Source organism: Bos mutus, chromosome 19 (genome assembly GCF_027580195.1).
Source record: "Bos mutus isolate GX-2022 chromosome 19, NWIPB_WYAK_1.1, whole genome shotgun sequence".
Lineage (NCBI taxonomy): Eukaryota > Metazoa > Chordata > Mammalia > Artiodactyla > Bovidae > Bos > Bos mutus.
In genome coordinates this window covers 24,660,004-24,685,641 of record NC_091635.1, presented here as the reverse complement: position 1 = coordinate 24,685,641, position 25,638 = coordinate 24,660,004, and the positions used below count along the sequence as shown (strand labels likewise).

General features: G+C 53.9%; 2 protein-coding genes across 4 annotated transcripts; both read right to left on the bottom strand.

Annotated features, from left to right (window-relative positions):
- Positions 1–11,188: 11,188 nt before the first annotated feature.
- On the bottom strand, positions 11,189–13,747 carry HOXB5 (homeobox B5). The gene is made up of 2 exons (XM_005890363.2): positions 13,080–13,747; positions 11,189–12,418 (listed from the first exon to the last, which is right to left on the bottom strand). Exons 1-2 carry the CDS (start codon positions 13,639–13,641, stop codon positions 12,171–12,173), a joined length of 810 nt encoding a protein of 269 aa, XP_005890425.1. The 5' UTR covers positions 13,642–13,747; the 3' UTR covers positions 11,189–12,170.
- Positions 13,748–15,640: 1,893 nt separating this feature from the next.
- Positions 15,641–24,726, bottom strand: HOXB6 (homeobox B6). Of its 3 annotated transcripts, none has more exons than XM_070389733.1 (3): positions 24,227–24,726; positions 17,601–22,568; positions 15,641–16,571 (listed from the first exon to the last, which is right to left on the bottom strand). In XM_070389733.1, exons 2-3 carry the CDS (start codon positions 18,013–18,015, stop codon positions 16,312–16,314), a joined length of 675 nt encoding a protein of 224 aa, XP_070245834.1. In that variant the 5' UTR covers positions 18,016–22,568; positions 24,227–24,726; the 3' UTR covers positions 15,641–16,311. The 3 variants fall into 3 exon arrangements, with proteins under 3 accessions (XP_070245834.1, XP_070245833.1, XP_005890424.1); XM_070389732.1 differs by having other exon boundaries at positions 17,601–22,551; XM_005890362.3 differs by lacking the exon at positions 24,227–24,726 and having other exon boundaries at positions 17,601–23,066.
- Between the last annotated feature and the right edge of the window lie 912 nt (positions 24,727–25,638).

Here is a 25,638-nt window from a genome sequence, read left to right as displayed (position 1 = left end):
TACGAATTTGTGATCACAAAATTCCTTACACAAATTCGGATCTACAGGGTATATACAGAAGACAGACAGATCTTCTTGGCCCAGAAATTTTCCAGTCCTCCTATTTTCCACGCATCCTTCGTTTGGGGTATGGTTTCAGTGCTTTGCTTTTCTTTTTCCCCCTAGTTTTGAGCTCTGGGAGCAGGAAAAGGCACTGTGTGTCCATTATTGGGATTACAAGATTTTCAACCCTCTTCCTCTTCTATTAGAGAGAAACAGAAACAGCAGGTCCCACAAAGGGACGCGAACCTTGGGGTTGCTGTGCATCTCCGCAGCAGTGCATGAATTATGAGATGTAAACATTAGCTAAGCACAAAAGGAGGAAGGGTCATCCTGAGGCTGCGGCATAGTCAGAATCAGGCCCTTCTGGGTGCCCTCCAGCCCCTCCCCTCCCCCAGGACTTTTTTTTTTTTTTTTAAGAAAAACAAAACCCCAATCGGCAACTCCGTGTTCTTCTGCAGCCTTTAGTTTGTGATCAAACGAAAATCTAGATATTTTCCAAGGGGCCTCTCAGCAAAGGGAAGAGGGATAGGCGGCTGGGTGTGAAGGGGGTGTCATAAAAGTCCTTTGGAAAAATTCAATGGTAAAAAGAGAAACAGCTGTAAAGAAAAATGCTGGGAGACCAAGCAGATGGGGCCCCAGATATTTAATGACGGGCAATTCCGTTTACAACCTGAGAAAAAGATCAAAGGCGTTTCATTTCCGAATAGAGGGTGAGGAGGAACCGTAAAAGATGCAGCCAGATGATATTCGGCCCCTCCCAACCTCCCATACCTCCTGGGGCCAGGAAAGGGGGATGATAGCTGAAGTGTGAGGAGGAGTCCCATTTCCTCCACCTCCCTAGCTCCTGGCAGGCTCTCTCCATCTAAACTTGCTTATTCAGCCACCTGCTAGGGTTGCTGGCAATGGGACCTAAATGGGGATCTGGGAAACCTGGGGGATCTGGAGTTTCGAAGGGACTTCCTGAGGCTGCCAGTAACCTCCGAATTTACTAAGCTGGGAGACTGGGGATGGAGGGAATGGCATCCTAGACTGTGAAAGCTAAGGGCCTTCAGAGGGTGATGGGAAGGGTGCACAGAACCTTTTCTCCACCCAGACTCCTCACTCATCGCTCCAGGTCTGAGGAATATTTGCATCCCTAGTGATATAATAAAATTTTCTTTAATAAATACATCAACAAAACAAAAAACAACCCTCTAACCACCACACTCTAAAGGTCTGTGCCCATACCCAGCCCTGGGACCCTTGCATGTGGGTAGGAGGAGTTTTCACCTACTAGCCACTGAGTCCAGAGACTCTGATTTTTTATCCCAAATCTAGCTTGCCAGGTTTGGCTTCTAAGCTTGATTTCTAACACTGACACCTATATTTGAAAAATCACACACACACAATAATATTGCAGTTATTTTTGCCGAGAGGGTCCAGTAAGTAATTTCATACCTCCATTTGGGCACTCAGGAAGACTGGCACCTGGCCCTGGACCCACAGACAAAATGTGCGGATAGATGCACCACTAGCCCCCCAGCGTCAAGCAAGGACCTTTCCTAGTCTTGTCAAAGGCCACTTTAGTCAGGGGCACCATTCCAACTGGCCAGACCACTTCCCCTACCCCATACCTCCTGTCCTTCTCAACTCGCCACCCTAAAACCCGTCCAACTCATACACTTTTCAGAATTGGGAGAGGGCCTCTGTGCTGCTCTACACTTTCTTAAGAGATGGAGTCCAGGTGCCCCCAAGCACCCCAAGAGGGAGGGTGGGAAGCAGAGCCTGTGGGGTTGATCCTGGGGACACAGCGCAGAGATTTTTCTCCTCTGTGCGCTGGGAGCCGCCACCTGCCCATCCCACCGAGGGGTCGCACTGCCCACCCCAACCAGTCCCGCCGCGAGGGGTGGAGGACTGGGTTTATCAGCGACTTTCGAGACGAGGTTGGCCAGAGCAGGAGGCTGCCTCTCCCCTCCACTCGCGAAGACCACTAACATCAATACGCATACTAAAAATAAGAAAGAAAAAGCCAAGGCTCCGCGCGCTTTCAGAGCCACCTCCCCCGCGCTCCCGGTGGCTCGCTGGCCCGCCGGCCGCCTTCTCCCGGCAGCCACAGGTTGCCGCAGTGACCTCTCGCTGCTCAGGCCCTCCGCCGTCCCGGGCGTGTCCAGCGCGCGCCACCACCGCTACCTTTTGTCGGCGGGGAGGGAGGGACAGAGCGAAGGAGGGAGTTCGCAGGCCGGGGAGGCGAGCCCCCGGGCGGCCCGCGTGGCAGCGGCCCGGAGGAGCGCCAGGCCCGGAGGGGCGCGGGCGGGAGTACTCACCGAGCCGCTCCCCGCGCCCTCCCGGCCGCCGGCCCGCTCGCGGGCCCGCGCGGCCCCCGACAAGCTCGCTCTCGTCCACTATTGTGTGTTCGGAAAACCGAACCGCCGCGGCGGGCAGAGGAGCTCCGGGGCCCCCTTGGTGGCCGGAACAAGACTTTTTTTTTTTTGGTGTGTTGTTTTTGAAGTGCAAGTTTTCGTATTAATCTCATACTTTGGCAGTCTTTGTTAAACAGCTAGGCGCGTCACCAGGCTCTCGAACATTTTAATAATTTTTAGACGCCGTGACCTGCGGTTCACCCCCTCTCGGGCCTCCCCCAAGAGCAGGCAGTTACTATAATACGCTCGCGCAGTTCGCTGGGTCATATTGAATTTTGCGCAGGTCATTACTTGGGAGAAAAATGACAGAGCAAGGAATTTGATTCAGCTCATCCTCTCTAGCTCTACTTTTTGCCAGAACCTTCCCGTCCCTCCCCCCAACTCCTACCCGCCAAAGTCCCACTAGAATAGGGACTCAGCCGGTCCACCCCCACTTTGATATTCCATCATTTCAATATTTTTTGTCAGCTTTCCTTCTGGGGGCAAAGAGAGAGTGGGTAGAACTCTACAGGGGTTCACTTTGCAGCCCGTGATGGAGACCAGCACCTGGAGAAGTGGAAATGTGGGGATCTGGGTCCCAGAGAGCAGACTTGAGCCAGAACCCCTATAAATGGCCGCATTGACAGGGCCTGTATTCCCACTCAACTGCACACCCTGCTTTGTTCCGCCCCTCAGTGCCAGGGAGATCCCCATTTCTGCCTGAACTGGAAGCTCTCCTGGTGCTGAGATCTAGTCCACAGGCCAGCATGTTTGGGGAAGATAGAATCCTGAGAGAAGGGCTGGACTGCACTGGTCCAACCTGGGGACTTGGCTTTCAGATGCTTTAATTCTCCTTTAAAAATCAAACAGTATCCTCCCCACCTCCATTTTTATTTAAAATTACTTCTCATCTATGCTATAACTCTTTGCCTGAACCACCACCAGGAGGTTCAGGAACGAATCAAAGAGGTGCTTAAAATACTCAGATTTTCTTTGGTTTATCCCTCCAGGACAGGACTAGAAATTGGTGGCATGCCAGCAACACATTTCAACCAGCAGAAGTAGATCAGGTGATTACCCCTCCACCCAGCTCGAGTCTCAGGCCAGTGTCTCCAAAGGGGTATCCCCCTAGTTTGGGGAGGTTGGGACTAAGCATCCCAAGGCACCCAGCTTGGCTTGGGATGGCAGAAGTCTCCCATTCCCAATTGTGAGGCCCCACCAAGCCCAGGACCCATTCTACTCCACAAAACTATCAACTTGCTAACACTCTGTCCTGCAGTGGAGGGGAAGAGACTAAGAACAGATAGAAATAGATTCCTGAGTTCAGGCTTTGACCTCTCCTTCCTCTGGAACCCAGGAATTCCCTCCTGGCCTGACTCCCCAGAAAAATCTGCCTGAAGGCCAAGCAGAAAGGAGGACCCATACCCAATTGGTTTAATTAAAAAAAAAAAAAAAAAAAAAAACTGGGGTCAAATTGATTTGTTATCTTTTCTGGCCATGTTTCAAAAGGCGTTGATATGAAAACTCTCAAATTACCTTTTTTTCTGGCAGGACAAACACCCAGAGAGCACCTCCAATATGAAATGCTTAGAAGAGAACGATGACATCTCATAATGCAACAAACAGTCATTTAAAGATCCAAAATAAGCATATGTCCTGGTGTTAAAATTACAGTGTCTCTAAGCGTTATACTTATGAGCTAAGCCTAATGCATAGATTCAAAGTTCATTTCAGGTCGCCAGTTAGAAAGATCTCTGTGAGGCCATTCAGTATTTTTCCTTCTCATTTTCCCTCCCTCCTTGAAACAGGAAGAGAGGCATTCTGAAAGAACACACAAGTGTAGGTTTGGGAGAGAGTGAGAGAATTAAGGTAACCTTCTTTCAATATCCAACTGCTTAAACTCAAGCACTTTGCAAGGAGGGATAGGAGTTTTTAAACTCCCTCTAGTCCTGGCCCATGGTTACTGGACTCCAACTGCCTGGACCCCACCTGAGGGTTAGGAATCCCTGAAAAACTAGCCTGCCTGGAGGGAGAAGGAGCTGGGGGATCCAGCTATTTTGCCCCTTTAGAGGAAGCCTGATGGGGCTGGTGTGGGTGGGAATCAGGAAGCCTTGGAAGGCTTCCTTGGCCCCACCAAACGTCCTACAAGGACGTGTGGGTAATTGGATTTTTAAAATGTGTGCGGCTGGGTAGGTTTTAATTAAATTTTATATGGCGACTCAAAGGTTATCTTTAGGAAAGAATATTGCGTAGAGGATTGGCCATGCCCAGAGCGCTTTATTTTGTGCATCTCCCTAGCCCACCAGAGCCAGTCTGGGGAGGAGGACTTCTTCCTTCCGTTCTCCTTCCCCAGATATCTGCCTCTCCGCTCTCAGCGCCGCTACCCCACTCCCCGAGCCCACGAGTCTTCCTTACCTCGAGCATCCCCAGCTTGCTCTCTTCTCTCTTCACACACACACAGCCTCCTCCCCTCTCCCACCCCGCCCCCGCCGCGGCCGGCTCACGCACGCTGTAAACTTTTGACCCTCCAACTTTGCGACCCCTCCGGCAATAACACTGGCCTCTCCGCCCAGGGTCTCATTCTGCCGCTCCGGGTGCAGAAACCCAAGCGCAAACCATTTTCCCTGCCCTTCCCCCGTCGCCCCCTACCCCCGGACTCCCCTTCCGCATCCCCCCCCCCCCGCCTACTACCCCCACTAAGGGCCTTAGACCTGGGGAAAAGGAGTCAATCTTTTTCCATTATTAAATAACTCCTCGGGAAAAGATGCCAACTGCACTTCCGACTTTTTTTCACCACTTTCCGCATTTTCACCATCTCTCATGTTAGATGCCTGGAAGAGCTTCTGACGACCCACCCCTCTCCATTCTTGTGTCCCCCAGAGTGGGGGCGCCATGGCTTTTGCCAGGCGAAAGGACATACGGCAGCCATAGAGTGGGCTGACCGAGAAGGGTGTTTCTGGGCCGAGGAGTGGATAGAGCTTGGAGGAAGGGTTCCTTGGGACCGGAGGGGGCCCAGGCCCCAGAAGGCTGGAGAGAGAGCTCAGGGTCCAGGCTCTGCAAGACCCAGCGGGCCCCGGGCCACCTTGCCGGACCGCTCGCTGGCGCCTGGAAGACTCCAGCCTGGCTGTGAACTTGGTCTAAGGCGGACTCTGCTGGCAGCTCGGGGACGTTACAGCCTCTGCCTCAGCTAATGCAGCGGCCGCGTAGCGACCTGCCCTCTTTCGCTTTCCTTTGCTCCCAAATATCACCTCCCAAGCCCCCAACTCCCACAGAGAAGGATTTTGTTCCTCCTTCCCTAGGGACCCTTGGGGATCTGTAAACAGAAAAGAGAGAGTTAAGACACATATACGGAGAAAAAGAGACTAGGACAACCAGAAGCTCCAATATATCGGGTTTATGCTCCATCGTGTCCCCAAGGCCCCAAAAGGAGATGTTTCCACATGCAAGGACTTTCCCCCTTCTGCTCCCCTAAACGCTCCTTTTTCAGGCTGAATCCACACTCCCCTCCACCGGGCCTTCCTGGGTCATCTCTTGACTAGGCAAGCGGTGTTGGGGCCTTCGAAGTACCTTCCTCTCTAGACACATTCGTCTCTATCCTACTCGGCTCCGGCTCCGGGGGTCAGGCATGGTCAGCCGCTGCGTTCAGAGGCCGCAGCGGGGCCGCAGCTAGGGAGGCTCAGACCAGAGCGTGGCTGTGCAGCGGGGGCCAGGGGGTGGGGGTGGGGGGAAGCTAGAGGAGGCCAAGAGGAGATTTAGGGAGAGAACTGATAGGACAGAGGACGCCTGAAGCATCGAAGGAGAAAGAAGCGGGAGAGAAAGAGATTAAAACTTGGGAACGTGCTGATCTATTCGGGGTCCGACAGGTCCAGAATGGCCCGAAGTCCAATCCTCTCCAGTCTCCTGAATCCCCCACTTCCTCTTGAAGCCCGAAATCTAGGTCTCAGTAAATTCGCCAAAAGGAGGAAAAAATCGGCCTAAACCTGTAGGAGCGCTGAAGGTGACGGCGGTGCGGCCGGCGGCGCTAATGTATGCGGCAGCGGCTCGGAGCCCCAAGTAGGCCGGCGCTCGGCCCGTCTGCTGACCTCTGCGTGATCCCGGACTCTATGAATTATTGATGAGATATGAGCGTTGATTTCCCCTTTCAGGATGCAAACTCCATTATATTGTTAAAATGGCGATTTAATCGTTGAGAATAGCTTTGGTGTGGGTTTTCCCCCAACTCATTTGCGCCTCCTTCCTTTTCATTTAATTCTCTTAATTAAATCCTTTAACAGATTCTAATCACTTTTTGGACGGAGGGATAGGAGGAAGGAGAAGGCCATCACTACCACCACCAACAAACACTAAACACAACCCGGAAAGCCATAAAAAGCTTCTACCTTGGGGAAGTTGAAAGGAAGGTGGAGAGGGGATGTTAACCCCTCTAAAAATGTCCTGATGGAAACAACCACCATCGGAGTGCTGGGGCAAGGTAACTCTGAAGTGTTTGGGCCTGGGAAGTGTTTAATTCCACCCTGAAGAAGTGTGTAGTCCGACTGTGAAGAGTAAGTCAGGCTTACCCTTCTTGCTGAGAAGTCAAGGGACACGCAGCTTGGGGAAGACACGTGTTTCTTGTGGAGAAGTGATTCTCCAATCTGAGCCCCAGGGCATGAATTACTGATAAATGTCCATTTTCCTTAAAGGCCCCCAATTTCTCCCCTCCCCCATCCCAAACAGCTTGGTTTCCAGGCGGTGTCTGGGTTAATTAATATGGATGTGTAACAGCGCTGCAGCAATCGATAAATCCCGCTGTGGGCAGATCCCAGCCTCGAAATCTGATTATTCCGAGAAACTCCAAAAAATGGAGACAGTGACCAGTGGGCTCTGCTCTAAAAGAGGGGAAGTGTTCTTGCTAGCCCTGTTCTCCTTGCTTGGATGGGCTGATCCCAAGCTGTGAAACCCATACAGGCAATTGCCTTCTCTGCTCTGTCCCAAAAGGGACTGAGTTTGGGGGACTGTGCTGAGCGGTCTGCTTCTCCCTCATTTGGAATCCTTGGCATCCACCTCAGCATTCAAACCCCAGGATAAAGGAGCCATCCTAAGAGAGGAGCTTACTCTTGGATCCTGCCCCCCCCCTCCCCGTCCCCCCCACCAGACCCCAGTGAATACTTGTCACAGCCAGGGAAGAGTTAAGTGTCCCTGCAGCAGTTACAGAGAGGAAGCTGCCAATGAAATATGGGCGCTTGGAACTCCAGGCCCGGCTGGCTTTCCTGTTTACACTTCTTTATACTTCCTCCCACACCACAGCCTCAGAGAAACAAAACAAAAATAATAATAAAAAATAACCAAGTAAAACAAAAAACTAAATTGTCTATTGAGTGGTGGTCAAGCTGGCCTCAGAGGGAAAAGGGAATCTATAGCCTTACCCTCCGACTGCCAGTCTCCTCTATCCTGCCCCAGGTGGAAAGTACCACAGATGGGCATGAGGATTTGGCTAGTAAGTTCCAGCCTGCAGCTCAAAAGGTTGGGGCCTGAATGCAGCCGGGGAGAGGAGAGAGAGGAACAGCTTTCTTGGAGAGTGTCTTGGGGAAGGCTGGAGAGCAAGACAGGGCCTGGGGCAGAGAGAGCTCCTTTGCATGAGAAATCCCTGGGAAGCTCTCATCTTCTCCCCCAACAGATCCTTGCTGGGGTTCAGGGAAGACAGTTACCCAGAGAACCTGAAGTGGGGAAGAGGAAAGCCCAGCTAGGATGGGATCTTCCCCAGATAGGATCTGCTCTGAGCAAGAGGAGATCCTCCAAGAGTTTTGGCTATTGTGGCAGAAGTGGGCACCCTCTCCAGAGCTGCCCTTTGCCATTCCGGAAAATCTCTCTCGATATGCGGAACAGATGTCCCTGGGCTGCTGGCCCCATACATTCTTTATCAGAATTTGCAGAACTGATGTGGAAGGGGGCCAAAAAATCTTTAGCAGCAGGCCTGGTGGTCTGGGGTTTCTGAGAGGGTGGCTGGTGGCATCAGAGTGAGACCAAGGGTACCATAGGAATGGGGTCCCCTCATCAGATTCTGTGCCCACTACACTCTTCCTTTGCATCTTTATTTAACTCATTTGCCTTGTCCAGAGTGGAAACCTGTGGAAGTCATGCCTCCGGATTTTACTAGTATTTTAAATGGTGCTTGATGTCCTCTGGGAACTGAGCAGAATCTCCTTTCCATGGGACACAGATGCCCCAACATTCTGGGAGAGATGTGTCTTCACACCAAGGGGAGGACACCTTTGCACTCAAAGCCTCTGTCCTCTGTCCTCTTTGCACTCAAAGCCCATGAAGGGTGACCAGTAAATTAGGCCTGATCTGAGAGCTCAGGGAATAGGGAGCAGCTGCTGGAGAGAGTGTAGATGTTCTTTAATGTGAAAAGGGGAGGATCTTGTGAACCTCTCCTGGTCCCAAAGATCAGAAACCCCTTAAGTTGTCACAGATCCAATTCCAGGGACAACAGGAGTTGGCGAGCTATATCTAGAGATGGCAAAAGCAGGCATGAGGGGATGGTTGATCCGCATGTGTCTTAAAAAATGGAGAGGTCGATTTGGTGAGGAAGAGGCCTCTAGCTTTCAGAAAGAGGGTGACTTATCCTTAGAAAATAACGGGCCCCCTGGGGGTCAAATAAGGCAATCCTTCTGGTTTGTGGTGCCACAAAACAAAGGGCCTCTAGGCTCTGGTAGGGAGAGAAGAAGAAAGGAGAGGAAAGAGAACACCTTTCCAATGTTCTCTCGCAGCTCCTGAGACCCTTTTACTCTCCCGACAGTTGGGAATCTGCGTTCTTCAGCAACTTTTATTTTTGGAGGGATCGCTAGGGATCTGCTTAAACACACAGATCCTCTAGACATAAAAAGAAGCTCTCCCCTTCTCCCCACTCCTGGCCAGGAATTAGGTTTTGGATTTGAGGGAAATGCCCTCCTCTGCTCCCCATTGGGACCTCAGGACCCTACATAGAGTCAAGTCAGCAGGTTGGCTTGGAACCAAAAGTCTGAAGTTGGGTGCAAAGGCAGGCAGGCGCGGCGCACCCCATTCCAGATAGCCTTGATGAAGGCATGGAGAACTCAGGTACCCCCTTTCATGGGTTCAAAGATCTAAAAGCCAGAGAGTGCGCCAGTGCAAGGCAGCCCACAGCAGCTGCTTAGCCTTCCCCAAGCTTTTTCTCAGCTCAGATGTATCCAGATAAAAGTGCCTAACGGCGCGCCCCCACACACCCCTGACAAATGAATGTCATAAAGTTTCTTTCCTAGGGGTGGGGAGGCGTCTGTTTGAAGATGGCCAGTAGTGGAGTGCCCCCCGCAACATGGGGCCCTCCTATCAGCAGTACACACCCCTCATTTTTGCCCCCTAAATTTCCAAGAGGACTGAAGGAACCCACACAAGCCTTTTGCCCACAAAAAGTCAGGCACTCCTGCAAATAAAACCAGGCACCCAACGACTGCGGAGGCCTTATCACATTGAACTAGATGCCCCACTTCAGACACCCAGCTGGTCAGAACTTGGTGCAAAACCAGGCTAAATTTCTCCCACTTATTACCCTATAGCCCTGCTGGAGGCACGGTTTCCTTCCCCTAGTTTCAAGCCCCACAATTTCAAGGGGAAAAGCGAAAGCTGGAAGCAACTTACTGCGGGAGAGCTGGGCCTGGGCTGCCGCCACACCACCGCCTTCTGGGCCCGGAGAGCGCTCACCTACCTCTGCCCCCTTCCCCACCACAGCGAGCAGTTAAAGTGTCACTTAACATTCTGGAGAATGTGAAATATACCGCGCGGTGTCAACTCCCCAAAACCATAAAACTAACTTTATGGACCTCACGTGACTTTCTCGAGCCAGTGAGGGGTATCTGTCTGACTTCTCCGCGATTTTTACGATCTAACTTCAAGATAAAACCCCTATCCATTTGACATCTAAATGTCATAGCGACTTTTGGGATAGTTTGCTATGGACAAAGGGGGACAAAGTCAAGGGGGAAGGGGGAAAGAGGGCCCAATAGAGCCTCCAAGACCCTCGGCTGCCTCCTCACCAGCTCCCCCTCCCCTCCCCCAGCCCTGTAAGAAGTTGGGCCAAGCTGGAAGGGACGAACTGGGTAAGTGTCCAGACTTGACTCTTGTACTCAGGGTGGAGGCTGACTTGGATGGAAGAGGACTGGGACCGGGCCCTGGGCCAGTTCGGCTGAAGGGGAAACCAAGGGCCTTCTAGGAGGGAACCCAGCTCCTAATCAAGAGGGCAGGTCAGTTGGGCCCCTGGAGAGAGGAAGCCCTTGATAAATGTAGAGAAGACTGAGGGTAAGAGGAAACCTTTGAAATTGAGCTGATTTTTTTTGGAGGGGGTGGGGGTTGCCTACTGGGTAACAGGGTTGAATTGGGATTTAGACTAGGGGGCCAGGGGGCTGGGCAGGCCTGTATCTCTTCCAAGACCAGGAGCCTCCTGCTTAGGGCTTAGGCCCAAATTACTTTTCCTGAAGAGGTTTCCAGAGACTTTTCTGGCCAGCTGGTGGAAGACCAGGGTGGAGTCCAGCTCAGCCTTTCCCTTGTCCCTTGCTTCAGCTTCAGGTGGGATTTCTGGGCCTCTCAGTCCCCCAGGCATGAAAGCCTGTCCCCTGGCCCAAGTACCGCTGGACTAAGCAGAGACTTAGGAGGCTGAGAGGGGCTGCTGGGGAGCATCCTACTCTCCCTTCCCCACACCCCAGATCTATCAAGAATGGTCTAGGGTGTGCCTGGTGATGGGAGAAGCAGGTCCCCAGAGAAAAGACAAGTGGAAGGGCAGTGGAGGAGGGGAGACATTTATTTGACTTCAAGGAAAGCTACAAACAAATACCAAAAGCGAATCACTGAGACAGGCCCGGCAAAGACAGATTTCACACGTAGCACAGCATCCACTCGCTCACTACAAATGGTCTTGGAATCGAAATGGGTAGGGAAGAGGGGATAGGTCTGACCCAGACTATCCCCATATTTACAAGCTTTGGGCCCTCTATACCAGACCCATGGATTCACAGAGAAATACACAAGACATTTTACACTGAGGATTATTTTTGTTTTCTGAGGCTCCCAGACCAGGCCTTGTGGGGCCTACCCAGGCGGCAGGAACTTAAATCTCACTATGTACCTTCCCTCTTTTCAACATCACCCCTTTGGTCCCCCTTAGCTCCCTCCCACCTCAGGACCAAGCCTTAGGAAACTTGGGCCTGGGAGTGGGGAGAGAGGAGGAAGAGGAAGGAGGAAAGAGACACAGTCATGGACTCCCGGTCTCCGAGGCCAGCTCAGCTGGGCCCCGCGCTGCGGCACTATCCCACCTCAACTGCTGCCCCTTTTAGAGAAGTTTCCAGCTGAAACTCAAAATACAGCGATCATCCTTTTATAAATAAGTTATAACACAGATGGGGAGGGGAAAGTTCACATTAAACATGCGAGTTTCTTTTTTTCCTGGGGGAAGGAGTGCAACCACAGACACGAACATTCAGAAACACTGGCGGATTGGGGGTGAACGCAGGGGAGTGGGGAGCATGGAGGGAAAATAATAATTATCATTATTATTACAATAATAACAAGATTAACCAGTCCAGGAGAGAGGGAGCCACAGGAAGACCTAAGACCAAACGAAAAATCGTAACACAAGGCCCGGGCTGAGGCAGGCTCGTGGGAACCGGTTCCCAGCGGGCGGCGGCAGCGCAAGGAGGCTTGGAGGGGCCAGGGCTGGGGGCGGCATGAACTCTTGGGCCGCCCGGGCTCCTCCCGGCGGGCTCAGGGCTGGAAGGCGCTGCCGGCTGTAGCCAGGCTCATACTTTTCAGTTTGTTGTCTTTCTTCCACTTCATGCGCCGGTTCTGGAACCAGATCTTGATCTGGCGCTCGGACAGGCAGAGCGCGTGGGCGATCTCGATGCGCCGCCGCCGCGTCAGGTAGCGGTTGAAGTGGAACTCCTTTTCCAGCTCCAGGGTCTGGTAGCGGGTGTACGCGGTTCGGGCCCTTTTCCCGTCCGGCCCGGTCATGTCTGGAGCAGACAGAGCAGAGCGGCGAGGCCGCGTTATTCTGGTTAAGGGAGAGGGCACTGGGTGGGAGGGGGGCGTGGAGCAGGACCCAGGCGTCCCCGGCACCCAGCTCACCGCAGCTCCGATCCTCCCCACTCCAGATACCCGCATCCGAGCCTGTTTCCTGATGCCCCCTTCTCCTACAGCCCCCACTTCTGCCCGCAGCGAATGCGCCCGGCTTTGTCTCTTGCTCCCTCCCTGTGCCTCACCCTTCGCTGGGCTCAGGCGGCCGCTCACCCCGGGAGGGAGGAGAACGGTTGCACTTTTGCCCTGGAAACCTCGTTTTACTGCTCGCCCCTCCTCTGCTAAAAGCAGTCTCAAAATTTCGGGGGCAAGCAGGACCCTTCCCCATGTTACATAAACCCCATCCTTCATCCTAAAGCTAGTACAGCTGGGCAAATAAAACCTAAGGCGAATCTGTGAACAAATTATTAAAAATACTCCTCTTCAACCCCCCAGCTAAGCCCTCTTTTGGCTCTGTCCCTCCGAGCTTTTTCTCCCCCTCCGAAAAAGAGAAATCTATATTTGAGGAAAAGCCAAGCTCTCCTCGCCGACTCCCCCCACCCCCAAACGTGGAGAAGGAACAGCCGAGAAGACAAAAAGGGGAGCGAGAGCGAGAATTACCATGGCTGATGTGAAGCTTCCTCATCCAGGGGAATATCTGCGGAGTCTGCCCCTCGGGCGCGGCTGTGGAGGTGGCCATGGGCTCTGGCTGCGCCCGAGCTAGGCTTGGGCTGCTTAGCTGGCTCGCCGCTTCCTCAGGCTCCGAGGACGCGCTGGCCTCGTCTATTTCGGTGAAATTGGCGCTGGAGCTGGCCGGGGTCGCCTGGTCGGAGGGGGACGAAGCAGAGGGCTTGGCGCCGTGGCTGTCGCCGTTGGTGCAGGGCAAGGACTCGGGCGAGGACAGGGAGCAGCTCGACGCCGCTTGCCTGAAGCGGGGCTCCTGGGCGGGCGCAGGGAAGGCGCGCGAGCTCTCGCCCACCGCCCCAAAGTGGCTGGAGGAGGCCGAGGAGCGGTTGACGCTGAGGTCCATCCCATTGTAATTGTAGCCGTAAGAGCCGGTGTGCATGGCAGCGGGATCCCTGTAAGAGCCGCTCAGAGAGCTGCCACTGCCATAATTTAGCAACTGATAGTCCGGGCCATTTGGATAACGCCCCGAGAAGGAGTTTACAAAGTACGAGCTCATTTGGGTGATTTTGGAGGGCTTGATTTGTGGATCGTGGTCGTTATAACCCTGTGCTTCACGATTTATGATGTATTAATGAATTATAGCGATGCACTGTACTTCGTTTTGCTATGTATGCGGCCAAATATGGGGGGGGGGTTGGAAGGGGGATGGGGGGGCGTTAGGGAATCACGTGCTTTTGTTGACCAGTCGTAAATTCTCGCTGATGACCTCAAGAGGTAATTCATGCTCTATGGTTACAAATAATGACGATCCGAGAATCGTTAGGGCCGATTCAATGCGAGCCTCCGAGAGAGGGGGAAAAAGGAGAAGGGGGAGAAACAGGGAGAAGGTTGGTGGCGGCCTCTGAGCAGAGCGCGCCACCTCCCGGCGAACGGCGGGAGCGCGGGCCGCTGACTGGCATGGCGGCGACGACTGCCTCCCTGCTGGCTCCGTGCAACCGCCGGGCTAGAAAGAAACCCGGCCTAGGCTCACCCAAAGGGTTGAGTCTTTTAGAAGAGAAACCCGATTAAGCCTTTACCCACTTTCTCGTAAGTGGAGTTTGTCTATCGTTCGGTACTTCTCCCTGTCGTCGTCGTTATTATTATTATTTTAACTGAAGGTGACCAAAGCTTGATTTGCTCTTCCTTTACTCGGGCCTTGCAAGTCTCCGAGTTGGGGGCAGAAATGGGGGAGAGGTTGGAAGATGTGTGTGAAAAACAATTATTGCAAAGGGTTTCCCTTGTGAGCCCGGCCTGGTCTGCTTCCTGACCCGGCTGCAGTGGTCCATCCACAGCATCCAGGCCAAGCCCGTGGGGCAAAGCCAAGGGTTCGAAGGAGAAACTTTCGCTTCTCCGGGTCCCCTGAGAACTTTGAAATACTCTTCCTCATCCTTAGCCCAGGACGGAAGGATGGCAGAACAGGATAGGGACCCCAAAAGAAGAGCCCAGCTGGGGCCAAGTGGCTTAGATGGGAGAAAAACGGTAGAGGCCACCGCATCAGGGACTCGGGTTTGCCTATAAATGTGGTCCTGAGATTCTGGGATCAAGGAAGAATCCTTCCGCTTTCTCACCAACTGCCTGCTATTGCCTTGGGAATCCCTACTTGAGACCCCTTGCTGGCATCTGGGTAGTTTCAGAATTTGCCGGGCGGCTCACGCCTTCCCGGGAAAGGAGTTCGGAGGACCAGCAGCGCCTTGCTGAGCGCGCTTGGCGGCCAGAGACCGCCACAGCTGGGCCCCCTCTGCCGGACGGCTATTTTCTTTAAAAATAAAAAAAGGGAAAGAGAGGGAGGAGGAAGAAAGGAAAACAGTCTCCTCATCTTGTCGCCTGGGTGAGGGTGGGGGTGGGGGGTGGGGGGTGGGATGGGGTGGGGACAGAATGGGTCCGTTATAGTTGATGGGATGTGACCAAACTGCCCCATCACCTGGCTTCCTGCCCTCAGGTCTCCAAAGAGCAGGGGAAAGTCTTGCCCTTCGCCCAGGCGCCTGCCGGCGGCTTCACATCCCCCTACTTGTCGCTAAGCCGCTACTTGAGGCAGGAAGGGACGCCTGGAGACTGCAGCTGTGGGCAGGGAGACAGACACCCGGTGGCCCCAATTTAGGCCAGGAGCCGAGGGCCAAGGCCGGCGGAAATCAGGCCATGTGGGCAGGCCAAAGATCATCGGCCTCAGGGATCCTGCGGACATAACCCAGCGCTGAGGCACAGAGACCCGCCTAGCTCAGTCTCTGCAGGAGCTCCCGGCTAGGGGGCCTCGGTGGCGTTCCCTCCTGCCACGGACAAACGAAGAAACGCTAGAGAATAAAAGGGGAACGACTCTTCTCCGTCCCCCAGTTCTGCACGAGAAGAGGCTGTTGTGAGCCTCAGCACCGGCGAGGCGCGGCGTTGGAGCCTGGGCCGGACCGCTGCAGCCTTTATCTCAACTGTAACTTCCGAGTCGCCTCTGGCCCTCTGGGGCCAACCAGAGCTCCGGCCTTCGCTGCAGAGTTTCCGGCACCGGGACGCAGGGGTGGCGGTGGGGGTGGGGAAGTGGCAGGGGAGGAGCAGAGGTGACTGAGCAGCGAGGTTTTACGTCTTTATTATTATTATCATTATTAATAATATTAATATTATTACCGAAGTATTTCACGTCCAGAGCTAAGACACGACTACAAACACAACACATAGAAAATTAATAAAATAGAACTTTGTTTTCTTCTGAGGCTCCTCTTCTTACTTCTAGGTAGTATGTGCTCCTTCCAGTGGCTTTGGGGAGGGGCTGGGAGAGAGGTCTGGGGTCAGGGAGTCTTCGAGGCCCCCGCTGAGGGGACTGCGAATCTACCATTGAACCGTGCACGGGCGACATGGACGAAATGAGACGCGACACGGACAAGAGCATTTTGCTCTGCTTCCAGGAAACATCAAGTGAGTCCGGTCCTCAGTTCTCACGCGGGAGCCTGTTCGGGCGGAGGCGGTTGTGCGGGCGTGGAGGCGGCGCTGGGGTGCCGGCTGGGCTCAGGCAGCACGGCCTCCCAGCGCCCAGGGAGCGCTCTGCGGGCGGGGGCGTCCAGGAGAGCGCGGGGCCCCGCCTGTCGCGCTCTGGAGAGCAGGTCCCCAGGCTCCCCCGCCCTCAGAGCCTTTCCCGGAGCTCTTCGCTGCCCTCCGTTCCCCGCAGGCCTCTCCCTTCGCGTCCCCCCGCCCCCTGCCAGCGCCTTCATTCGGCCGGTTTTTCTTCTTCCTCCTCGGCACTGAGCTGAGACGCGCTGAGCAGTTTGCTCTCCTTTTTCCACTTCATGCGCCGGTTCTGGAACCAGATCTTGATCTGCCGTTCCGTCAGGCACAGGGCGTGCGCGATCTCAATGCGCCGCCGCCGCGTCAAGTAGCGATTGTAGTGAAACTCCTTCTCCAGCTCCAGCGTCTGGTAGCGCGTGTAGGTCTGGCGGCCGCGGCGGCCGCTGGGCCCAAAGGATGAACCTGTTACGCAGAGAGGAGACGTTGAGGCCTGGGATTACCAAGGCCAGAACCCCCCCTCCCCCATTCGACCCTCAAATGGGGACTCTAGCCTGTCCCGGGATGCCCTCCACTCTCCCTGGTTCCTTGCCCACCCCCACCTTTCCTCACTCCTCCAGCGCCCCCTCCAGATTCCCTCCGGGTCTCCTAGGTTTTTGCCTTCTGTCTAGATTCTTGGTGGGGGGATGGGAGGAGCAGTTTTAAATCCCACCTGAGCCTAGGGGGAGGGGCTGGAGAAGCACTGGCCAGGTGTGTCTCTTCCTAGACGCATCTTTTTTTTCCATCTGGCTCCCCCACCACCCCGTGATAGATTCCGGCCCTTAATCTGTAATGACGTGGATCGATCCGTAGTCAGCATTAAGGGCTCCTCACTTTCGTGTCCCGTTAATGGACATCAATTTGGGATTTAAGACCGACAAATAATCCAACCTGAGACCCCGGCGCCTGCTTCTCCCTCTCTCCGACTCCGCCCGCTCCCTCTCTTTCTTCCCCTTATTCTCCCCCCCTCCTCTGACTACCACCCCTTTCCGGGTGCCTCCTCTTTCCCCAGCCCCCGACCCCCAGGGAAAACCAGTCCGGGACAGACTCAACTCTCCCTCGCCAGCGTCACGCCGCCCCCCTTCCCATGACGTACTCCGTTTTTAATGAACAGTCTTGGGGTGGGGGACCGGGCCAGAGCTGGGGGCGCCAGGGAGAGCCCAACCAGTGGCTGCGCGGACTCTGCCTGCCTCCCTGACCCGGATCTCGGTTGCGGCCTGGCCCTCGCAGAGAACCCACTCGCTCCCCCTGGCTCGGAGTGCATCTGGGACTTTGCAAACTTTGCAACTCTTGAGGGCGTGAGGGCAGCGCGGGAGATCGAGGCAGGCGCCCAATCTTCCCTAAGCTCCAACCCGAGATGCTTTCTCCGTGGAAAAATTGGGGCTCTCTAGTTCTGACTCTGGTGGGGGGAGGGAGCCCGCGGGGGTCGCGGCGGTCGCAGCAAGTCTCACTCACTGTTGCATGAATTCATCCGCTGCATCCAGGGGTAGACCGGGGTGGAGCACTTCTGCTCCTCGGCCTCGCCGAACACGCTCTTGTCCTGCGCACAGTCGGACTTCCGCGGCTCCGGGTGGAACGGGGGCGGCTCGTCGGCGCCCGAGAGCGCGCAGGCCGACTCCTTCTCGCGGTAGAAGGCCGGCGCCGGCCCGTAGTCGCAGGGCGCCGCCCGGCCGTAGCCGCCGCCGGCCGGCGGGTAATAGGAGGAAGCGGCAAAGCCCTTGTCTTGGCCGGGCCCAGGCCCGTAGGGCGCGGGGTAGTGCCTCAGAGGGTCCGCATACCCCGACGAGTAGAGAGGGAGCTGGCCCAGGAAGGACTCCTGCCCGCTGGCCAGAGTGACGGGGAAGGTGGAGTTCACGAAATAGGAACTCATTGGGAGGGGAGGCGCGCGCGGCCGCTGCTGCTCCGCCGGGTTTATGATTTGTTGTGTTTTATAGTCCGAGCGCCGCGCCTATTAGTAGTATATCTGAGATTGGGTTTTAGCTGAGGGGGGATGGCGAGGTGCCAGTGAGGGCCAGAAGGAAATACAACCATCTGATCCAACACTGACCAATGGCAGAGGCAGGAATTGTCAAATAGCACCCAGGAGGAGCGCAGCCCGCGCGAGGGACCCGCGCACAAACCTATCAACCTTTTTTCCTCCTTCTCCTTCTGCTTTCTCTCTCTCTCTCCCCAACAGCACAACGCGTCCCGTTCCACCTACGTAGGATCTGCGAAAGAGGCGTCTGTGCCTTTGAGGGAGGAGGGAGCACTTGGATTGAGACCACCCCATCCTCCAGTGATTAAATAAATATATCCCTCCCCTCCCCACGCAGAATAGGAAAAAGTTAATTGTGTTTTCAGAAAAGTTAACCCCTGACTTGCTTGAGCCCCATTCCCTCAAGGGAAGGTGGATAAATATCTCGGAATCTGGAATCTCAGTCTCCCTAGAAGAGAACTAAAGGAGAAGGCTGGTTTCTCGGGTTTTGTGTTGGTAGGAGGAGAGAAGAGCTCTCCGCTGATTAGCATCGCTTTCAGAAATCGAGAAGCAAAAGAAGAAGAAACCATCTCCTTCCCAGGTTTTGAAAACCGTTTTTCCTGTTTCTCAGACCTACTCCATCTCCTCCAAGCCTGGGCTTATTATTCCTGCCTCTTTACAGCTCTTGTAGTCTGAGAGGCAGGCCAGAGGACCCAGAAGACTGGGAATTGGGAGGAGGGTCTGAGCCTAAAAGCTTCTCCCTTTTGCTGTGCGGTTAGGCTAGGAGCTTCTTGGAAGGCTACCGCTGCCGCTGCCCAAGATATCTTGCCTGGTTCTAGTATGTACTGCTTGCTCTTGGCACAGGAAGGGGCACTGGGAAGAAGGGGATAGGGAGAGGAGGGGTGAGAGGATTGTCTGATCCCTATCCTGCCTGAAACCCTCCCTCCACCCCACTTCCTACCCCAAAAGACATTAGAATATCCTGGGCTACAAATTCTTAGGTATCAAAGGTGCCTCAGTAAGTACAGGAAAGAAAATTTTTCCTCCACCAGTTCCAGGTCTTCAAACCCTCCTGATTTTGGAGACAATGAGAAACCACTGGGAAGAGAGGAGCCATCGCTCCTTTTCCAGGTCTCTCCAGAAGCTGACAGTTCTTTTTTAATTAATTCTTTCTCAAGACAGTTTTTGTTTCATTTTATAAAGGGGAGGGTTGGGTCCTCCTGGGGCCGCAGCAGGCAGCTTACCACTATCATTCCGTATCCCCTTTCCAGATGCTCACTACCCTTCTGTCTCTCAGCATCTCTACAATCCCTCCCACCTCTCATATATGTATCACCAGCCTGCTGCCTACAAGCTTTGGTGTGAGAGAGTGTGTACATCTCTGACTCTTATTTTAGGAAAATGAGCATTGGAACCAGCCTGGAAGACTGAACCACAGTGTATTTTCAACATTCTAATGCGCATAAAGGATGACAAGCTTTGGACCTGGGGCCAGGAATGGGCCAGAATGTGGGACAAAACCTGATGATGAAGGGACCAGGCTGACCCTTCTCTGACTTGTTCTCTGGACTCCTTTTTGTAGGCCAAATCTGCCCACTGAAGATGGCACAAGACACTAGGAAAAGTGGTAAAGGATTGAGGTTAGTGACCAGGGATGGAACTTGGTTGTTGCAAAGCGGCCCACAAGGCTCCCTAAACTTAGGACAACTTCTCTGCTGTGCCTTCATGGTTAAGTGGCTATTCCTGGTTGTCCCATCAACCACTTCCTAGCCCCTCTTTGGAGGTGGGGGTTGTCAGATTTTAAAAGATAAACTCTAGCCTCCTAATGATGCAGTCATAAGTGCTCAAATCCAGCTGTGATTAGGCCCACTCCTGGAAAGGAATGGAGAACATTTGGGCTGGAGGAGCAAGGTGGAGAGAGTACCTTGTGTACCTCCCTCCTCCTTGCTACTGAGGCTGGGCCTTGGGCCTCAGCCCTCCCTTCCTCCTTTCTGGTCACAGTGTCCTCAAACTAGGACTGTTTGGTATGGCCTTTCCCATGAAGCCTGGATAACATAAGATTCAGTAAGAGATGAAGACTTCCCCTATGATAGAAGCACGAAAACAATCGCCTTATCCTTAGAGTCATAGCCCCAAATTAACCTCACCTCTGCAGGTTGCCTGTCGTGAGATGGAGCCGCAAAGGCAGGGCCTGGGCGCCTGGAGTCGGGCATGAAAGGAAATAGCGCCTCATCGCTCTTATCTAAGCCCAGAGGTATTTATGAGCGTTTATTCGTCTGATCCGTTTGTTTGGGAGAAAGAGCAGGCAGGCAGGGCTGGGCCAGAGGCTGCCTGACTTCTGGAGTCAGATCTCTATGAATCTGTCTGTGGTTGCATCCACCGTCGTCGGTCTGTCTCCAAGAGGGAACATATAAATACACAGTGGGCACAGCCATCTGCTGGTCTGGGATGTCTCTCCCTGCTCAAGGAGGAGGTGTGTGTACGGAGAGGTGGATGTAAATGTGTTTTAAGTCTTGCGTACACAACAGAAGGATTGTATAGAAATCCCATTGGCAGGACTTATAATTGTAATTTCCTGAGCTGTGAATCTGTGGTCCTGTGGACATACACACATTCCAGCTCCCCGGTAAATGTCGAAGTTGTGTTCAGCTCCAGAGTAGAATTCTCCTGCACTGGTAATCTCAGGGAGGGTATGTGCCAGTAGGTGTTTGGAGGGGATGGGTATTAAGACATTGTCCAGGCTTCCCACTTCCTCTTAGCTGCAAAGCTCTCTCCCACTCCCAGCTCTTAAGAGTTGTGGGCAACTTCCCCCACCCCAATCTCAACTCTGATTGGGGTGGGGTGAATTCAAACATCTCAACCCAATTCTTCCTCTAGATTCCACGATTCTCTGGGCTTGGGGAACATATATGTTCCCAGAGGAGCAGTGTGGCCTCTCCCAATCTTTGAGAGCAGTTTACAGGGAACACTGCCTTAAAATTGGCTCCTCCAAAGCAAGGTACAAAGACATTTCCATTATGCAAATGAATGGCATCTTCTCTGTTGGAGAGGGGAGCAGTGGCCCTCAGCTCCCTCTCCCCAGGCCCATGGGCACCCTAAGAGCCCTTAAAGGTTTCAACCCTCTGTACAGCTGCCTTCCCCTCTCCATCTGTCCTTCCGATTGTCCGAAAGAAAAACCTCCGAGGGGCCCAAGACTTTCAGGGAGCACTCCCTTGGGGGCTCCTGCACTGGGCCGGGCCTTCCAGCCGCCAGAAAGTCACTCTCTGCTGAAAAGCTGAAAGGGCTGCTCCTGCGAGGCAGACTCACAAGGCGCCAGAGCCTCGGGCCGCAGAGACCCCGCGTTTGCCCCTAGTACCGCTGGGCCCCTCGACTTCGGCAGCTCCTCCAGCTCCAGACCCCGTAACACCTAGGCCTGACTGGCACCAGAGGCAATTTCCTGGAGCCCCCCGCCCAGGAACTGGGGCCACAGCACCTTGAAAGGAGCGGCCAGAGCTTCCTCCTGCGGCTTGAAAGCCCGAGCTAATCAGTAACCCGTGAGACGGGCCAATATTCAAACTCGGCGGCAGCGGCGCGTACCCTCGCCCTCGCCACCCCCTCCTGGGAAAGCAGTCGGCTTCAGCGGGTGTGAGGAGTCGGGCAGGAACGGAAATTACAATGGTTTGCTTCCTTAATGATTGATCCCCTCTCCCCGCTTTTTCCCAAAGCATGTTTGTGTCGATTTCGCTTGAAATGATTGGGAATGGGGAAGGGGACACACACTCGCTCACTTGCAGACACCAACAATTTCCAGAAAGCTCGGTTCAGTTCTTTCACCATACACTCAACCGGCCAAGGAACTGGCAAGACCCACCAGTCAACCCGGAGAACACAGACTCGGTTTGTCTTTTGACAACCGAGTGGAACTGCCCGGGCCGGCGCCTCCCTTGCAGGACCCCTCCCTTGGCCGAAAAGAAAACCAAATAAACCTTGAACAGCCTTGGCCTCGGATGGATCTCCCTAGCGGCCCTGGTGATCCCCTCTTGAGTTTGTCGGGGACGTCGGGGAGAGGGCTCTCGACTCTGATCCCCCAACCCTTTGATTCAGGGCCCCATTCCCGCCAGATGCAGTATTAGTCCTTTTAAAATATGCCCTAGAAAAAAGCCGCTTCCCCCAGCCAGCCGCCAGGTTTGGAGCTGGGATGGGCCTGACAGAGAGAGGGATCCTCGTTTTCCAATCCACATGTGGGCGAGCTGGAACCAAGATCCAGCGGAAGGTGATAATCTGGCCCGAAAGTCCCCGGAATCCCGCCGAACCTGAGCGGCTGGGGGCTCCGGGCGTGGGGCCGGGTTCAGGCAGCGTCGCCGAGCTTGCGGCGCCGAAGCCGCATGTCTCCAAACCGACGGTAGATGGCAGCAAACCGCATAATTTGGGTCAGAGCGAAGTGTCTAAGGGATGATTTATACTCCGGCAAGACTACAGGAGAAAAAGACCTTTAGTCTGGGTAGGTTTGGGGAATTTTTCCTTTGAGAATAGGCTCCGAGTGCCGCGGGTGCTGGCCGAGAACTTCTCTGACTTCGCAGCCGAGGGGTCCCTTCAGGCACCCATACTGGGCCTGCTTCCAGGGCATCTACCTGTGCCACCAGGGGCCCCCTCCCGCGCCACAAGTGGCTCTCTCTCTTCTCAGCTCAGTATTGAGAAGGCCAATATTCCCCTATGCGCATCCAGACCCTGCAATCCCTGGGCCACCAGAGACCTGAGATTGAAATCTCTGCATCTGGTCCTTAAAAAGAGGAAAGCAATCACCCATTTCTGCAAACCAAACTAACTCACAGTCTCTCCTGCTCTACGAGCCCTAAAGCCCTAAGTCCCTTATCTCTCAGCTGGCAGCTTCCCCAGAACCCCTCTCTATTTTTAAGTCTTCACCTAGCGACTGGCGCCTTCTTCAACCCCACCAGCTACTTTAGGAATCTAGGCTTCCCGCCCCACGGTTTTTCTCCCGGCTCCCCCCACCCCCTACCCCCTACCCCCTACCCCCTACCCCAGGCCTGGCTCAGGAATGGAATCAGGCGCCGGAGGGACAAGACTAGCTGTCTGAGCTCAGTGCCAGGCAGCTTTCTAGTCCAGACACTATCAAATCCCCTAATGGGAATTTCTTTTAATTTTCTTCTCTTTATTTTTCTTTTTTGTTTCCATACCTAAAACAACAACGTTTTAAACAGCTTCTTCACAATCACCACATTTGGATCCAGGAAAGTTTGAAACGTTTCCACATCAGACACACATGGCAATTTTCTCCTCCACAGAAATCCACACATCCCATACCAATAAAACACAAGGTACAGAACCAGTATTACACAGAAACCAACGCGCTGTAACCTACCGCGTTAAAAAACACAAAATTGTCTCCTTGCAGAGCGAGCCTCCCTCCTACGGGAGTGGCCAAAGAACTGAGCATTTTCAGGCAGGCTTCTTGGGAGGAGGGGGTTTCCCTCAATTTGGGTGCCTCCACCCACAGCCCTTTAATTTCAGAAATGTTTCCGAAGGGAGATAATGAGTATTTCTCCGTGAATTGTTCTTTCTGTATCTCTCTAGCCGCCTGCTCACCCTCGCTGGCCTCAACGGAGATTCCAGGCCCTCCAGAGACCAGGACGTCTCTCAGCGCCACCGCCCCTCGTGCCAACGGTGCCGGAAAGCCACGGAGACCCGTACCCGCACCGGGCAAGAGAACTGCGCCGGGGCAATTGGGGGAGGCCGGAACAAGGGAGAGATGGTGGGAGGGGGAGGGGGCGCAAACCCACAGAGGCCGTAGCAACCGGCTTTATGCCGGCACCCCAAGTCCAGACACCCCCTATCTTTTCTTTCGCAGCCCTCTAGCTTAAACGTCTTCTCCCAGCTTAAAAAGGCCACTTAGAGCTCGCCTCCCGTGGCCCCTTTCGGTTCCTCCGACCGTCTTCCCTGCCTTGCTTCTCCTCCAGGAAGCAACCACCCCTCTCTCAGCCACCGAATTTCCTAGGAAGCCTCTCCCTGCAGCGCCCAGAGGTGGGGTTCAGCCCTGTCTTGGAAGAGGGGGGAGAGAGACAAACCCAAGCCCCACCCCCTACAAAACCGATGCAAAAGAATAAGAAGAAAATTGTAGAATCTCCCTTACCTTTGCAGACCTTGGGGTTTCTTTCCTCCGATTGAAAGGGGTGGGAAAAAGGGGGGCGGGGAAGAGCGTTCGGTTTCTTCTTCATCTTCCAGATAATATTGTCCCAACCTGAGAGCCGTTGCTTCCCCTTCTCTGACTTGGGAGAGAGGGTGTTTCGCTTTTCTGATATTTGCATAGAAAATGGAGTAAGTTCTGGCTTTGAAAAATGGTATCAGGCTGCAGTCCTGGGCAGATTGTCCATTTACTCTCCATGATGACTAAAATCCCAGATCAGCAAGCAAATTAACTTAGAAATTAAAATTATTTTTGGTTCTCTCTTTTGTGTAATTCCCACCCCTCCTTCTCTCTCTCTCTCTCCCCCGCTCTCTCTTCTTTTCTCTCCCCCTCGGTTTTCCTCTCTCTCTTTTGCTTTATCGAGCTGATACTGAAGTATAAAAATATCAAGAGGCTGGAGCCCTGAAGGACGACAGTGCTCCGACCTAGGTGTGGTGTCCAAAAGAATGCTGCATTATAACCACCAGGGAAATGATAAAAAGTTCATGTTCACGATCGCCTGGCCACATGACCGGCGCTGGCCAATCGCTGGATTCAACCACTCATAAACTTCTATCACAAAGTTGTAAATTTTCATAAAACAACAAGGAATTTATTGCATTTCTTCATGGCTGCTCCACCAGCAACCCTTTTCTCAGTCGCCATCTTCTTTTCTTCTCCTTCTCGATTTTTGGGGAAACCCCAATCTGAGAAGGTGTGAGTTTTGGGGTGTGGGGAATCAGACAGAGGAGGCACAAGCATCCATCTGGGAAGGGGGTTCTTTTTGGAACCTCCCTATTCTCACTGGAGCTCTGTCCTTCTTTTCTAGTAAAAATTCACCCCAAAACCTCCACACAGGGTCTTTTCTAAGGCAATTTGGGGGTGAGTTGGGAGCAACAGTCAATGCCCAGAGCTGCCACTAGCCTCGGGGCAAAATGAAAGCATCAAAGCCCCCTTTCCCCCTCTGAATGCCCCCCTCACTCCCAGCCCTATAGATGGCAGGACCCCACCTGTGAGGGCTTGTAGCACTGCGGGTGTGGGGGCCGTAGATTCCCCTAGGGCCTAGCTTTTGTCCCAAGTAAGGTGGCCCTAATGGAGGCCAAGGCAGACACTCTAGCCACCGAATGATTGCCTCTGCATCCCAGGAATTGGAGGAGAGCAAAGCCGGACCCAGACACTTGGCTCTCTCGTCCAAATGTGCACTTGCCCAGGTTCCCAAGGACAACTCCCCATGCTCTCTGCGGGGGGAGGGGGTGGTCTGCGGTCCTTAATGTGGGTACCGCAGGCTTAGGAGCCTTTTACTTACAAATTTAGAGTAAACAGATTCTCCTAAACCTTGCTTCCTTCCAATCCTCTTACCCTTTCAGTGCCCGACGCCT